Source organism: Cygnus atratus, chromosome 1 (genome assembly GCF_013377495.2).
Source record: "Cygnus atratus isolate AKBS03 ecotype Queensland, Australia chromosome 1, CAtr_DNAZoo_HiC_assembly, whole genome shotgun sequence".
Classification (NCBI taxonomy): domain Eukaryota; kingdom Metazoa; phylum Chordata; class Aves; order Anseriformes; family Anatidae; genus Cygnus; species Cygnus atratus.
This window is the reverse complement of record NC_066362.1, coordinates 14488308-14505594: the sequence shown is the minus strand read 5'-3', so window position 1 is coordinate 14505594 and position 17287 is coordinate 14488308. Positions and strand designations below refer to the sequence as shown.

Below are 17287 nucleotides of genomic sequence, written 5' to 3'. Positions count from 1 at the left end.
CAGATGCATCTGGCCTTTCCTTGCACTGTGCTGAGTAGGGCGTTAGTGCATACTGCGCTTCTTCTGTTCTCAGGCATTTTGCCTCCTTAACAGAAAGAATTTCACAGCCTGTTCTGGTTAGAATAATGGTCCTGTCTGACATTATATTCATTTACCCTTCATTAAAGCCACGGACCACATCAATCTCACCCAGCTGCTGCCAGCGTCCCTGAGGCAAGCAGCTCCCACAGGTCTGGTGCTGCGGCAGCATCCAGGGCACAGTCCTGCATTGGGATCCATCACATCCCTCAGGACACGTATGTACCGCCTTCACTCTGAAAAACAGCCTCAGCTCACACAAGCAGCACCAGAGTTTGCTTCAGATCCTCGAAGTAGTTGTGCTTGAAGAATGTGCAAACAGTCTCAGTGGACAGATGTTCACTTGCATGGCTGTTATACCATATGTAGGCTATTTGCTGGTGGTTTTTTTTGTTTGTTTTTTGTTTTTTTTTCCCAAACTGAATTTTGTTGGATTTGGTCTTTTGGGAAAAATAGTAATACCAGGGATTTTTTTTTATCTAGATGGAATGTTGGGACAGGAATTAGCCCTCACTTACGCTGTTATAATAATCACATAAACTTGCAGATAAGGTGTTAACATGTATTAAAACATGTACATTACTTGTTTTCTTGCTTGACGCTTTTCATCAGTAAATTTTAAAATGTTTAATTAGGAGTTACAACGTACACAACTCCTCCTGATGTACAGGGAAAGCAACACTTAAGAATTCAAGAAATTTGGCTAAAGGTTTTCCCAGTGGGCTGGTGAAAGAATGCAGGGCTTGGCTCCTCTGTCCACTGTCCTGTCTGCTGGATTGCATGGTAATTAGTAACAGTCCTCTGAGGACCCATGCTGTTATATAAATGGGGGTTAGGTTTGTTCCTTGTAATAGTTTGGAAGATGTTTTTATTTAGTGGGATTGGTAGAAAGGTCTCACGTGATCTCTGTCCATGGATCTCGCTGACTTTTTGTTGCTTTATGATGCTGGAGTATATCTCAAATGCAGGAGAGGAGGTGGTGCATTTTTCTTCTCTGTCTCCTTTCTCTTCATTTAGCTAAGGTGCTGTTGCTGCTGAGGCCAGGTGTGCACCAGAGAACTGAGTGTCTGTGAAAAGCTGAATCTTGGACTGTATCTAGGAGACCTCTTGTACCAATAACCCTACAATTAAATAAATTGTGGAGTACCAGGAGGCACAGCAGTCTTGAAGAAAAGCTGAATAAACGTGGATCCTATCTTTAAATAGAACTGCTTTGTTGATTTATTTTTTTAATTAACTTTTTAATTGTTGCAGAGCTAGCACGATGCTCTAATATTGGATGAAGTAAATGAATAACCTCTTTGCTACATGCAGTTGTTAGAAGAGCATAATGCTGGAAGAGAGATTCCTTCTTATGCTGCAGTTTGATGCCTGACAACTTTTCCTAGAAGTATTGAGCGGTCCATTCATTTGAGTGAGCTGGTAGGTGGGTGAGGTGAGTCTGGGAGCTGGCAAAAGCATCGCTTTTGGGACCAGGGCACGTCAGCAAATGTCACTGACCTTTCACGTGTTAGCACTGAGAACCTGAGACTGTCACTGAGCAGACCCGTTTTCAGCAGCTTGCTTTAATCTTGGGGCAGGTTTCTTCGTGCGCGTTCCCAGGATGGTCTTGGCTCCTCAGCAGAAACAGCTGAGCCCTTTATATCCCAGCCTCATTCAGGTGTCAGCAGCTGTGCAGCTGCTGCTGCGTACCTGCTCTGAGGAAACCTGTCCCAGGAGGTTGCCTTGAGAGGCTCGCTCAATGCTGTGGTGGTCAAATGGCTGTAAAACCTCCTTGCTTTTTAGGTCAGTGTACATCACAAGATCTGAATCGGCATGCTGATTCTCCACTGCATGCAGTGGTCTTCCTTCAAACAGAAAGGCTTCTCAGCCTTCAGAAACCCTTCCTTGTGGTATTTGTGTTACACCCTGAAGTCCTAGTAAGTTATTGCTGCCAAATAGTGGAAAATGAAGTACTGTTGTGAAAAAGTGGGTTGGAAGGTTCCTTGTAGTAATATATTTAAGATAAAGGAAAGAAAAACAATTATCTTTCCTTATTTTAAGGAGTTCATGCCCCAAAAGCCACCTTTTTTTTTTTTACCTGTCCAGGAGAAAAAAGAAAAAAAAGGAAAAAAAAAAAAAAAAGAACAACTCCAAAGTTCTAAGTTTCAAAGTCTTCTTTTGAGATTGTGAAAATGAAATTATTACATGATTTTGTGTTTTAAATGACATAGTGAGAATTACATATGTGAACATCAGAATACGATTTCTACAATATTCAATAGGTGGCTGAAATTGGAATAGCACAATAATGTGATTGAACTAATAAACTACTTCTTTCCCTCATTAAAAGGAAAGAGCCCTATTTATAGCTTTTGTTATATTAGTGTATGTGCGTTTAAGTGGCAATATTAAACTGATGATTTGTAGTATTAGTATGTACCGTGCAGCATAAGAAGTGGAGATGATCTTTTTTGATATATACAAATAACACATGCTTCTTCCATTGCTTTTTCATTTCCTCTTTTTTGCTGTTTCAGTACTACTAGATTTGCAGGTTTCTTTAAATTTGCTCTTTGAATTTTTTGAAAGCCTTCAGAACTGAAATAGCGTAGTATTTCAGAGAGGGAAATACTTATGGTTTCTTTTATTCATTCTTTAGTTGGTAAAAGCTCTTCAAGTTTTTAAAGACCTATTTTGCCTGATGTAGCAATAACAAAAAATATATAATTTTTCATAGATATTTTTTCTCTTACCTAGGCAGTGAATCTTATTAGTGTGTCTTGGTACTGGGGTTTGGTCCTTTATAGGATGATGGCTTTAACCACAGAACTTTATTTTGAGGCTTTATGTTGTCACTGATCTTCTACCTGTACCAAATTATAACTTTGTTGGAAGTACCCCTGAAGGAAGGAGGGGAATACGTCTGAATGCAATGTGTACGTATGTTTTAGGGTGCTCAGATCGAAGCCTTGATTGATGTTCTTGTGCCATGTGGGCTTGTGCTGGCCCTTGTGCTATTCATGGCCATGTTCTCTGTAAGGGTTGTGCAAGGTAAGAACTCCCCGAGGTGTGCAGCAGGCTTTTAGCATGGTCCTAGTTAATCTAGCAAAGGTGCTTATATCTCATGGTCTTCCATGTGAAGGAACTTCTTCACGGTGAGGGTGACAGAGCACTGGGACAGGCTGCCCAGGGAGGTTGTGGAGTCTCCTTCTCTGGAGATATTCAAGGCCCGTCTGGACGCCTACCTGGGCAACCTGCTCTAGAGAACCTGCTTTGGCAGGGGGGTTGGACCCGATGATCTCTGGAGGTCCCTTCCATCCCCTGCAATTCTGTGATTCTGTGTTTCCTTAGTGAATGGGGAAGAGGTCACTGTACTAGTACCACATGCTGCATTGCCAGTCTAGTTTATCTATACTTAACGTGTACCAGCAGTAGCATATTCTTATTCTGGAGATGTTTGTGGTCTGCACGTAACTGTACTATATGAATATCAGTGTAAGAACTGATTACATTTGTATGCTTTTTTGAGAGAGGAAAACGTTTGACTGATCGTACTTGCAAGGATAATTATTCCCTTGAGAGTGGAATTTTTAAACAAGAGAGCTGTTTTCTGGAGTTGTGTGTTAGTGGAACTAAAGACTGCTCTTTAATCTGCTAGAAATATATCTCCTGTTTCAACTGTTCTGTCTGAGTGGCCTTGAGGTAGTTTTTGTACATTCGAACTTCGGTTAAGAAGTTTCTCATTCATATTTCCACATCTTGTTATCCATTAATGACCTTTCTCTCACATATTTTTCTTTGGCATAAAACCCTCTCACTGAAATAAAAGCCCAGATGAGTGCTTAAGTGGTACCTCAATCTGCACATCAACACGGATGAGAATAAAGTCCGTGTCATTTGGAGATGTGTGAAGGGAAAAGAAAAGGAGGGATGGCTCCAGGCTTAACCTCCTAGCTGCTATCTTCTAGACTTTTGCAGTATTGACTACAAAAATTCTTCACATGTGCTATATTTTGTGAAATAGACTATGAAAACATCTGCAACTGTGAGTTCATGTAGCATTTTGTGAGCAAATTCTGAGATTTGTATTTAGAAGTCCCTCTCTGTGGGTATAGAGATTTGTACACGTACAAGGCATTTTAAGATGGGGACCTTTGCCTTCCCTGTTTATTGCCAGTTTTTGAATGAGATGAACAAAATGAGGTGGCTGGATGTTTTCAGGATGCTTACGCTTTCAGGGTCTTTTGGAAATACAGTGTAAAATTCGTCATTACAGGAAAGAGAGAAGGAGATATAACATGATTTTGTTGAAAGTCTGTCTGAAAGTAACTTCTCAGAGAGGCATAAGAATTATTGTGTACTTCTAAAGTAGTAGTACAATAGAGTTTCATGTAATATCCAGCTATCAATCAGAAACGAGCAGGCACCTTGAATCTTCAGTAAGAGGAGAGTTCTTATAAGATGCTCTTAGCCCTTGCTCTTTTTTTTTAAGAGAGACTTGGAGTAACAAAACAGAATGATTGGTGATGAACTTGGAGACTGGGAGAAGAACTGGTGTGTGTGGCTGCATAGAAAGTGCCGTCTTGAATTCATTCAGTCAACTTTGTCTGGTTGGAAAACTTATTCAGAACAGTTATTTATAGAGTAGACACCAAATGTTTGATGGACAATGGTAATCATTAGTCATTTACTTTAAAGTAGCAACCTAGTAGTAAAAGATGATATTTGCCAAACTTGCACTTCACTACTGGATATCGCATCTTAGGTGTAGTAAAGCAACAGTGGTTTTCTTTATTTGTCATAAAGAAATAATGACTTCATTGTAAAAATGTGTAGAACGCTTTGGGAGAGAAAGAGCTAGATCTGAATTGAAAATGAGTTTTCTGATGGCTGAGTTGTTGTGTGTAAAGAAGCACTGACTTTCCTCAGCAGCAAATGATACTTTGAGAGCAGTAATAAAACAAAAAAAAGGCATCTATAACAGTTGATGAAATGGGAACAGCATATGAATTCAATCTTCCTATGTATGTACAAACATCGCGATGCTTCATGTTTGCTAAACAACGTAGATAAGGGATTTTATTTTTCTTGGTGTTTTTTACTCATCGTTTTCCTTGCTAGAAAAAGTAGAAGAGTGTAGTCAGTAGTCAGTCTGAGAAATACCTTCCTGATGGTACAGTCTGTGTTGTTACAGAATCATAGAAACACAAGGTTGGAAAGGACCTACAAGATCATCTAGTCCAACTGTCCTTCTATCACCGATACTGCCCACTAAGCTATTAAATCATATCTCGTATATTTATCATACCTCGTTATTATTTAAAAGTCTGTTGGTAAGAGGTTAGGCTAGAAAGCCATGAAAACTTAATGTTTATTGGACTTTCTTTTAAACCTTTAGCATAGGTTCTTACTCAAAAAGTGTGGTTTCTGTAAAGAATACGTAATAGTTTTCTATAATGTCGACAAAGAAGAATATTTTTTCTGTAACGGTGTGTGCCAGTTGGGTCTGAAAATGCTCCTGTAGAGATTATGAAGACTTCTTTAAGTCTTCGCAATAGCATCGCAATTGTCACAGAGCACTTCTAAAACATACCAAGAGTTATTTTATTCATTGCTCGTTCTGTAGTAACAGAGGAGTCCCAGCCAAAAAGAAGGGCCCCACTGTGGCTGCAGTGTATGGACAAATAGTAAGAGAATACAGAAAGGCTGCAATCTAAACAGGCAAGGCAGACAAAGAGCATATTATCCTGATTTTAGAGATGGGATACTGAGGCACAGAAAAATCTAATCAGGGTCATACAAGAATGTTGTTCTGGAGCCAGGAACTAAGCCAGCTCTCCTCCGGTCCAGTTGTACCGCCTTAAACCAGAGTTGCCTCTTCTGCAGAAGATAATACAGCTTCCCAGGCCCACGCATCGGTGCCAGTTGTGTCTTGCAGGGTGTTTATGATGAAAATGCCAGTTGGAGGATTAAGGTCTGTTCCATGGCAGTCTGCACAGAAGAAACAGGAGTAAAGGTTTTTTGTTTTTTTTTTTTTTTCTCACTTGTGGGGTTTTCTCCTGAGGACTGATTATGGAGTGAACGTGTTTTTGTTGGTGTGTATTGTCAAGGAAATGAGTAAACCTGCAATCCTTGTAGGATTTCATTACTAGCACTCCAGATGATGGATTTACTAAAATAATTTATTACAAATTAATTGTATCTAAAACATTTGTGTTTTTTTTTTTCTCCATACTCAGGAGCCCCTAACATAGATGTATTCAACATTTCTTTAATAAATTAAAAAAAAAAAGAGGAGGGGGAAGAGATAAAAAGTTAATAAATATCAGATACATTACTTCCTTTTCAAATTTTATTTTTTCAGATCACTCAATCTTGTATTCAAGTGCTAAATTATTATTAAGCTGTTGTTTTAGCAAATGGGGAAAAATAAGGAAAAAAACACTTTAAAATTCACCGTGAACTGTGACCTACTGCAAAGATGATCTATAGTACATTGGTCGTGTAATTTGGAGAAGGGTTATTAATTTCTTTTGATTTCAGGTATTTATTTTGACTCACATAACAAAATACTTGAAATCTTTGCACTAAATCCATGGAGAAAGCCTGCTGGTTTGAAACCAAGTAATAAAGTATCTATGTCATTAGTAAATATTTATTGATTATAGTGAACCCTTAGGATTATTGTGCTGTAATGAAGAGCAGTAGTTGACAATAATTGATGTTGTCTTCTCACCTCTTTGTCTAGCCACAATGAGAAGCAACATTTCTGGTGACCAAGAACAAAAAAAAATATCTCTGGTCACTCTGGCTGTTTCTCAGCTATTCTAATAACCTCACAATAGCTCATTGTGTTCCTTGAGGTAGTCAGCTAGCAATTGTCGACTAAATTTGAACATTAAAAGGTATTTGCAAGATTTGCTTTGAAGTAGAGAAAGACCTGCATTTTCTCCAGAATAAAAATGCATTATTTTTTTTTCTCTTATAAAAAGGCTTTTTTTTTTTTTTTTTTTTTTTTTTTGCTGGTGTCTTGTAGGGAGGAAATATCTTGTGCAGATGGAACAGGTTCTTGGAATCGGTGTTGCTGTTGGTCCCACTGCTGTGGCACATATCGGTCGTAGGGGTGACTGCGTATTTTCGACAGTCTGTACAAAGTCGGGAGTTGGTGAATATCCTGCTTGTTACTTAGCTCAAGTTAAGCATGTGCATCCTCAAACCTTTTTCCTTTATCTTTTGCTTCAACTGCTGTGATCCAATGGCTGCCCTCTGGACTAGGCCTTGCTGCTCATAACAGTCTAGCTCCAAGTGGGATCACACCAAATGCTGACCGAGAAGCTCAGACAGAAAGAAGACATCAGTCTGATAAAGAAAGTGATAGGGAGGCTGTATAACAACCCACTTCAAATTCTGCGTGTTTCACTTCCAAGGAACTGGGAAAACTTTTTTTTTCCACTCCCCAAGCACTGTTTGCCTTGTTGGCTGGCTTGGTGCCTATCTTGGCAATCCTGGAAATCACCTGTGTTTGGATGGATGGATGGCTGTACAGGAATAGAGAAGACACTTCATTACTGATAAAAGAGAAACCTCCTTCACCGTTAGCAACCTTAGCCAAACTCCTGGTGCCAAACTACCAAAAAGAGATAGGCCTACGACAGGAGTATTTGAATGTCTCGTCTTTTCAGAAAAAGATTCCCTGATTGTCACTGATACTGTTTTCACCTTTGGCTCTAGACAGACTAATTCATTTAGTTTGTCAAGACTCTACTGACTTGCAGAAGTCCGATATGCTTTCTAAAACCTGTTAGGCTCAGGCTCCAGCAAGGGTTGCCCACTCCTCTCATGAAGGATGGTGATACCAACTTGTTGCCATGTGGTAATCATCAGCTGTTGTAATGCCAAAAGTGAAAGCTGAGAAGAGGTTCCGCGTACCTTCTTCATAGTTTGAGTACTTCTGTATCTTAGAAATGTTAGAAATACTGAGGAAAACATTAAAAAGGCACCAAACATTCCAGCAGGCTCTTAATATCTCTAGATATTCACCCTGCTACTTCTGCAGTACCAGTATGTTCAGGTCGTTTTCTTGCCTTTTTGGTGTGTTTGGTGTATCAGAAAGCTTAGGCATTGTGTGGCAGAAAATCAGAAACTGAAACACTGTATTTCAGTCAGTTATTGTAGCTATAACTGGCAGACATGAGATCTCTTCTGTGTTTTTTTTCAGTGTCAAGGTGTGCTGTCCCAGCAGAAAAGCTGGCAGAGCCCACCTGCTGCGGAGGTCTCTGAGAAAGTCTGTATGTGGTGAAACCCTGTATCTGTTGCTAAAGGTCAGACGTCTAATTCTGGAGAGCCATACATCAATCTGAACTGAAATTCAGTCCCATCATCCATGATGGATACCACTTGTGCTGACAAGTCTCATTTGCAACGAGCCTCCTCTTGATACATGTTCAAGGGAGAAAGAATTGTTCTCTTGCTACGTAGTGGTTCCTGGAGGCTCTAGTCAAAGTATGTGACAGTGACTTTGAATTATGAGGGAAACGAAGATGCTTTCTAGCCTTTCCTCCCTTTAGGCCTGGCTGTGGGAACTGCAGGAATCAGAAGTCTAATGCATAGACAGACGCTCTTCCTGCATATTCTTTCTCCCATGCATGCACGCCTGTGTGTGGGCATGTTCACTTCACTGGTTTTCATGGTGATACACATGAGCATCTAAAGGAAAGCTACTGCTTTTGCAGGGTAAGAACGTCTCCTGAGCAGGGCTTCTTCACCGTATTCTCCATACGTAGGAGTTTAGGAGTAGTTGTTCTGTGTGTTCTACAAATGTGATGTCATCCCTGCTTCTGGATATGGACTGCATAGTCTGGGTCCTTACAGTTAATATCCTTAAGATAATTTCCCTGAAGTGTAATCTAATCATTAAAGAAAAACTTAAGAGCAGTCACAATTTTGTAGACTATGTTTTTATGTAACTGGAGTTGTTACAGTGCTGCGTGTTCATACGTTATGATTATACTTTACGCTGTACTTAATTTTAAATAGTAAATTGAGATAAATAGAATTCATAAGCCTTAACTCTACAGTGCATCTCTAGGCAATGTTTCTGATCCCTTAGCATGGGTTTTATTGCCTGTCACCCTGCTGAACTCTCTTTTGCCTTTGCCTTTCAGCCTTGTCTTGCTCTCCAAATTCTTGCATGCAGACTCGGAAGAGAACCGGCAATGCAGGGGAAGGTCTGTCTCAGCTCTAGCTGCTCCTTCGCAGGACCACCTCCCTCCTCTCCAGACCTGAGCTGCAGTGGCCAAATGCAAACGTTCGCTAGACTTAGTTAATATATTTTAGCAGCTTTATTAATGCTTGTATTTGCCCTGTGGTAGGAAATCTCATTATAAAGAATTAATAATGAAGTGTTAACAGAAATTCACGTAACCATCCAAACAGACCCCAGTGACATGTGGTCCCCTCTGAACATGCTCTGGTTTCTTAGTGTTATTGCCAACACCCTTCGCATCAGAAAGAGAGGAGGCTTGGTAATTGAAGGACAGGCAGGAGAGCCAGTGTGTTCAGGAACTGAAAAGGTAAAAAAAAATTAACCTGTCTGGTTACATTGCAGAAAATAATTGAGAAGTTAAATGGTAGAGTGGAAACTTGGTTTTAAAGATCAATTTAGTAATCTGAAGTGTTAGAAATGTGTAAAGAACTGTATAAAAGCAGATGACGTGCTTCAGAATGATTTTACCGTACAAATTAATCCATTTGGTTTCTGCCATCTTTAATTGAGAGACAAGTAACTTTATTTTTACAAAGCTGCTTTTTGAGCTTAGTGCCCTCCTTTAATGCTGCACAGATACCTGTGTGAGAGGTTCCAGAGCAAGCTGGCAAGGCTCAGCTGCTCCGCTGCAGTCTTACCTGCTGTGGGACCTCACGGTCGCTGTGGGTCCTCCTGCTCTCCAGTTCTGGGCTGTGCATTTCCTTCCCCTCCCTTGTGCTGTTAGCAGTGGTCATCAGGCTTTGCAGTGGGACAGCTCAGAGAATTAAACTGCCAGAAAACTTTTTCCTGTTTTGTTTTGTCCTTCCTCTTGCTACTTTGCTCGTAGTTCAGAGTTTTCTGAATGTGACTCCTTGTGTAATCAGACAATTGATGGCACAGGGGAGTACCAGTGCCTAACTTTGATCGGTCTAAATTCTTTTGGAAGCCTGATTTACAAGCGAAACAGAAGATTGCGAAATAACATATTTCGAGTGTCATATAATGTTACGGAAATAAGATTGTTACAGAAGAAATCAACTGCCTTTGCAAATACAAGAGCAGCTGGGCACTTTACTGGTTTATTCTGTGTTGGAGGCTGTGTTTTGTCTTAGTTGTACAGAGAGGGCAATAAAGGCTCCTTAGGCAGATGAGCTGAGCTGTCTTCTGCCTGCCCCAGGAGGTACGGGGTGCCTGCCTCCGTATCAGCAAGTGTTAAGAAATGGGTTTTTCAATGAGGAGAAACTTGCATTAGCTAGTGTCTTACCCTCTAGGTATTTTAAGGTGTGGAAAGCTGAGGTTTCTTGGTGTCACAGGTATGCAGCGCACTTTCTGATATGCAAGTTTTGCGTTTTCTCTTCCAATATTCTTATGATGTGTTAGTCTGATAGTCCAGGCAATTCTGATCCTGTGTTGCCAAATTATTTTGGGCTGGAATTGCAAATAGCCTGCGTATATTTCATCAAGGGCTTCAGAATTCTGGAAGAAGAGCTTTTTCTTGCTCTTATTTTGGTTATTTTCTCATTTTCCCATGTTTCTTTGCTCTTGATGCATAGTGTCCTGTCCGAAATAGCAATGTCAGCATAGGGCACTTTCTAATCTCTACAAGCAGTTTGTTCTGAAAAGTCCACAGATACTATAAATCCGCTACATTAGTTTAGATATCTAATTTCCCAGTTCTGCAGGTTTTTTTCATTTGTTATGGGTCTTTGGGAACGGAAGGCACCACTTCCATGTTCGATGCAATTTCAAAATGCCTACCTAATGTGGTGTAGCGCAAAATCTTTCAAAGTCATTGGGGGTGGTATTTCCTGTACAAACTGTAATTAATGGAAAATTGCCAGTGTTCTTTAGGATTGCCAGCATCCTCATGATTGCTCTGACCTGGGAGGCAGCATGCCATTCAACGCTACTGGTCTGGTTTAAAGGTGTCACCAGCTAGACCTCTTACCACTCTGACTCTTGTCTATTCTATTTGCTGTTTCTTTTTTCCCTGCATTTTTTCTATCTTGGTCATGGTTTGTTTCATTTATTATTGTTGAAAAGCCCAATATTTCTGTATTCTTCTCATTAATGACTTGTGTTTTTATCATGTACAGTCTTTGGTTCCTTATATTAACACCCAAAGCACATCACTCAGGACTTACAACAGTTGTGTTTGGCTCTGTTAGTTGTGTCCTGAATATTTAATTTTGCTTTTTCCTCATTTTCATGGTTACTTCAGCCATGACCTGCCTTTTTTCATCAGAAAAGAAATCAGCTTGATCGTTACTTTGTTGCTCTGACCCTGAAGTTAGCCATGATTTGAGCAAGGGCTTGGACTAATGACATTCAGAGGTTCCTCAGCTTAAATAATTCTGTCTTTAATTGCATCTCTGACTTTGGCATGTTCAGGAGTAAAATGCAGTTGATATAGGGTAAAAAATTACTGAACAACTTACCATTTTTTTCATGAAAAGTAGAAAACAAAGGAAAATCATACTTGGTGGAGAAGAAAGCTGATGCAAGGAGTGTGACACTTATTTCTGAGATAAGGCTATCCTGTCTATGCAAGCACGTTTAACTGCTCTCTGAGTAATACCTTGAATATATTGTTTCAGTTTCAAGTTTCAAGTCAACATTCAAATTAGTTATTTTTTTAAAGAAAGCTCAAATGTGAAAGTAATGTAATACACTGAAAGATTCTTTTTCCCACGTTTTTGAATGATGCATGAATTTTTCACTTCTGTGGAACAAGAGGGAAATACTGAGCAAGTTTCTAGACACAGAATTTGAAAGTCTGTGTCTGCACATGGATTTGTGTTTTTTTTACAATTCATTATACAGTACAATACATTACAATTCCCTACATTGCCTTTTCTAAGTTTTTCTTTGTTAGTTTTAAAGCAGCGTGACTTGAATATTCTTTCTCTCTCCACCTCTCCTCCTTCCTCCCCCCCTTCTTTCACATATGCATCACTAATATTTTTAAAAGCAGGCTTTGTGTGAATACTTAGTGAAGCAGCTGATATATAAGAGAATGTTTAATGTGTGTATAATTTATAGCAAAAGATCATCATTAAAAATTTAATTTCCCACGCAATATTATGAGATCTTGCTGTTCAACAACCTTAATTCTGCAGTGGAAGAGTGTTTTAGATTATTTCTAGCTTGTGTTTTATTGTATGGTTGGATGTAAGTGATTATGAATTATATAATATCAGAGAAGAAACTTCATATAAGTCATCTGGCTTTGATTGTTACTAAAAATAATTCCTTTGTGTGTGTTGTTGTAGAAGATAAAAAGTTGTATTTGACACCTGCATTTTTATGTTCCTGCCACAGTTTGCAGAAGCAATATTTTCTTTTGTTTCTATGGTATTTGCATTTTTAATGCACATTTTACCAAGCTGATGTCTCACAAAACTGTGTCATGTGGCTACAGCTGTCTTTTTGTTTGCAAATGTTAGTGATAAAACTACAAGCAGAAGTTGCATTTGTTTCCCAAGCACCAAGGCAAAGTATACACACAGTAATATTTGGTTTAAGATTTTAATCTAGGAAAGTCAGGTTTCTTACAGTCAGCATTCACTGTCTCTGATTTTCACGTATCTTGCATATTTTTCACATGATATGGGACACTCCACATCCTGTTAGTCAAATAGCTCATTTTCAAGCAAGGCTGTTGTCAGTGTTTACTATCATGGACATGGCTGGCCAAAAGATGCAATTTTGAGGGGGACGATGATTCGGTACTGCGAGGAGAGGCGTATGTAGAGATAGCCCTTCCACAAAGCCTGCGGGGACTGGAAAATAAGTTACCTGTTCGTTCTTCCCATCAAGACCATACTCCCAGTCTGCTGAAAGCATCTTCCGGTAAAATGAGGTAACTGACGGGGGCCATGGACAGCTTTTACTCTTCAGAAGCAGTGGGCAGCTGCTCTTCTGCCTTGGACTTGTAGCTGTCTGTATTTGCAGGTAGGGAACGAGTGGGTCACAGGCTCTGGCAGCGATCACCGTGCCAGTCTGGGATGGGCAATGTTGACCTTGGTCTCCCTGTTTCCCCTGGGGGGTGGCCCAGTGTTGGTAGGAAATAAATACTCTTCACAATCCTTCTTCTCTCTTCTGTTCTTTCTGTGCTTTCTGTTCTTTCTCCCTCCCTGTTCTTTCTGTGCTTTGATAATGGTTTCAGTATTATTTGGTAGGTGCTCACCTTATTCATGGATTATCTGCCGTCTTCTCCTGTGTTCTTACCTTCTCTCCTGAAGAGGTTTTTCCTGAGTTAACTTTGGAAAGAGCTGTTTTCTGTTTTCTTCTCCACAGTTAACCTTTCCTGAGAAGCTTATCACTGTTGCTTCCAGCTTAGCAGCCAAGGAGGTGTGATGGTTGCCTCGAGAAGATAAATCTTTGTCTGGAGAGGCTGTTGTCTTTTTTGCTGCACTTAAAAAGATCTAGATCGTCAAACGGCTATGATCAGATCTGAGAACAAATTCATTGTCCAAAATCACCCTTTAGTCCTGGCTGCTTTGAGTAGGACATACTAGCATTGGACTGTTCTTATTAAAAACAAGAAAACATCTATAAAAAGATATATGTTTGTTTATTTTCTGCTTCCTTTATCATTTTGTACTTTCCTTGTTTTCTTCGTTCTAAATTCTCTGTGATATGGATTGCATTTGTAATACTGTCACACCTAATAAAGTGAGTCCCTGACTGGAATTTCTGGTGAGACAATACTAATGCTTGGTACAGTTTTTAATTAAAACATAATTTATATATACTGTGTGCGTGCTTGCGGATCATGAGTTTAATCGTGAAGACTGATTTGTGCCAATCTTGTTAGCATTGATGGAACTACTAGGGTTAGTTGAACCTGTTTGGACATGATGAATTTTCCCTCTTACAAATTCCTGCATAATGAGTTTTTAAGGAATCCAGTCTGAATGATAGCGTTCGGTTTGTTTTGCAGCTACTGTGATTAAATAGTAACAATTTATTTGTGTAGTCTTTCTGCTTCTGATTTCCAACTTGAGGTCTTCAGTCCGTGCGATTCGTGGATTAGTTTAAGTGGACTTTGACAGGTAGCTAGTAAATCAACTTAGTATCAGAAGGCCCATGTTTACAGTAGGGGTTTGCACCTCCACTGGACTGTTTCTAAGAATCTGCAAACGGAAAAAACCTTTCGAGGCGCTGCCTTTCAGAATGTCTCGTACACTGCACCTGCGCAGCTCTTTGATGCTGTGCGTCTCAGGGCACCCTTTGGGTGTGATCTCTCACGCATCTGTGCAGTTTCTTTGCACTTCAGCTTCTGCCACCTTGGTATCCCCAAAACCTGAATTTTCCCTGTTTGCCAGGGTTGTGCAGTGAGCTCGCAGGTACCAGAACCTGTCCTGTACTGCTCTGTCTCCTTGACCACGTCTGGTGGAAAAAGCAGATGATTCAGTGATCCTGTGAACTAACCTGATTTCTTACTCTATGACCTGGGATAGATTTCTGCAGTATTACTACCTTATGTGTCTTTATGAGTTGCTCCGTGCAGCCAGACTTCATAAAACTCAGACTCAGACCCAGCCAGACTTCATATGCGTCAAGACTAGGCATATTTTATAGTCTAGCATACAGAGCTGTGAAGGCTAAATGGGCTTACAGAATTTAAAATGGAAAAAAAGTTGCAAGTTTAAGCATCTTTTGTGTTTGCAAAGGGCAACTTCTGTATGTTTTCGTAGCAAGATTGTCACTGGGCTATTCAAGCAGAAGGAACAAAAGTTTTGAGTTTTTGAGAAGTTTTAACTGTTTTTGAAATATTTTGGAAGTGTAATAAAATGGTTGCTTTTGAGCTGAGAATTTTCATCAAATTATGCCTTGGAAAAATACTCTTTTCTGTGGAGTTTGTCAGTCTGTTGGTGGGAATCTATATGTTACAATTGGATATGAGGTTTTGCCAATGTAAGAATTGCTGATGTAAATCTTGTGTGATCTTTAAGACCACGAGCTTATCACGTGAAAAACAAGAAACAAAACAAGCCTGCTGTTGGCATCATCAATACTAGCACTAATGGCCCAAAAAAATGACCAGAGTAGTTATACTTAACTACTGCAGTTCTTTAAGCTTCACCCTGGATGTGCTGGTTGCTGCCTTCTGTTTGTGGTACATTTAAAGCCTTGGGTAGTCCAAGACTAGCACTGCGAAGGGGTCACAATTAGTAAGCCTTTCAACGCGATTTCATAGCCTGGTAAGAGCAGTAACATAGAAAAAGGCTTTTGGTTTTCAGGGGATAACGAACAATTCACATCGTGTCAGGCCGAGGAATATCTGTGGGTCGGGAGTGCTGGTTCGTGCCCAAGGATGTGTCAGTGAGCCTGTTTGCATCTGCCTGTGGTGCTGCCTAAATTAACATGAGAGTGGTTGTCCTGGTCCCTGTGGGTTTCTCGTGGCCTGGAGACACTTTCCACTTTATGGCTGCCAGCACTGCCATCACAGGCAACTGCACAGCAGGGATGGCCGGGGCAGAATTACTTGAAATAGTGCTAGGCCCAAAATGCTTGCTTTTGTTAAGAACTGATGAAATAATGTACTTGCTGAAGTAGCTTTTTGAGATAAATAGCTATTTTTAAAGAAAAGTATGACTTGCACATCGAAAACTTATTGCAGAAGTAAGATTTCATCAGTGATGGTTATCGCTCAGCTGCTGTTGTGCGTGTTTGTCCTCACTGAGGACCTTCCCATTTTTATTCCTGTCAGAGAAGCGCCTGCTTGAAAGGTGCCAGGGTGGCGTTTCAGTGTGAGTCAGAAGTCGCGCTTGCAGGTTCTCTAATAGATTTCAGATGCTGCTGAATAACACTGGAATGCCATTTTGTGTCATCCTTAAACAAAGAGGTGACGTCCTCAAGTAAATGACTGCAAGCGAAGATGTCGCGGCCCTCTTCGAGGAGCAGCGCGATCTGCGCGGCTGGCGCCAGGCGCGCGGTCACAAAGGCAGCAGCACCTTCGTTAGCACCGCTGGGTGTGGTAACACGGTCACAGGAACAGAAGTGACCGTAGTGACTGCCCTAGAAGCTGAAAATTGGCAGATGAGTCCACACACTTGTTCTTAAGTTGCAGCAACACAGCGTGAAACGCGCTAACTCACTGCTGATGTCAGAGCTGGGAGACCTTCGGTAGTAATTGAAGCCCACTTTACTCAATGTCTGTAATGGCTTAAGAATGCATGTGTTGCAGTCTGTGTTTCAGCTGGGAGGGACAAGTACCTATCATCGTTTGTCTGTCCTATCATTTGATCTCATGCAATTCCTCGTGCTGTCACAGGGAAATACCTCATTGGCCGTCTTTGGCTTGTTAGGGAACCAAACGGGAGGGCATTTGAACAAGGAGGGATGTTTGCAAAGGATTGGGAATTTCACATCATGACATCTGGTTCAAAACAGAGATGGTGTTCCTGACTGGTTTAAGCTGACCTTGGTTACTCTAACCAGCTTTTAAGCAGGAGACTTTCTCCAGCAGTCTGTAGTCAAGCTCGTAATATTGTAACACGGAGCCTAACTCAGGCATCCTGTTTTCTAAAATAATCCTTAGGAAGAGATGCTAAAAGACACGTTCTTCTGCTGTTTCTGTGGCTGACCGGTACAGAAACGTTCAGTCCACTTGTTGGCAGCGAGCATTGTTCTGACTCAGACTGAGGGGATGCGGCTGCAGCTTTAGCATAGCTCCTTGAAATTCGGAAGAGGAAAAAATGTCTCTTTAACATACTAAGAAACCCTAATTGAGCAGTGTATAAATTTGTTTTGTATAAGTTAATATAACAGTAATGGCCCTACAGTATTTTCAATTTTTTTTCTTAATATCTATTTAAAGCATAATTTCTAATTCTTGTATATATTTTTAACTTTCCCACAGATATGCACTTATTTGGCCATTATCCAGCTCATGATGATTTCTATCTTGTAGTGTGCAATATCTGCAATCAGGTAGTCAAGCCACAGGTTTTCCAGTCACACTGCGGTAAGTGA

At 40.3% G+C, this 17287-nt stretch overlaps 1 protein-coding gene across 6 annotated transcripts in view; it reads left to right on the top strand.

Annotated features, from left to right (window-relative positions):
• Positions 1-17287, top strand: part of ATXN7L1 (ataxin 7 like 1) — a 115152-nt gene that overhangs the window by 22977 nt on the left and 74888 nt on the right. For 4 of the 6 annotated variants that reach the window (XM_035549407.2, XM_035549408.2, XM_050708382.1 and 1 more), the window contains one exon: positions 17175-17279. The exons of the other annotated variants lie outside the window; for them this stretch is intronic. In XM_035549407.2, coding sequence (XP_035405300.1) covers positions 17175-17279 — 105 coding nt within the window. The remainder of the gene's footprint in view (positions 1-17174; positions 17280-17287) is intronic. 6 annotated transcript variants of the gene reach the window in all.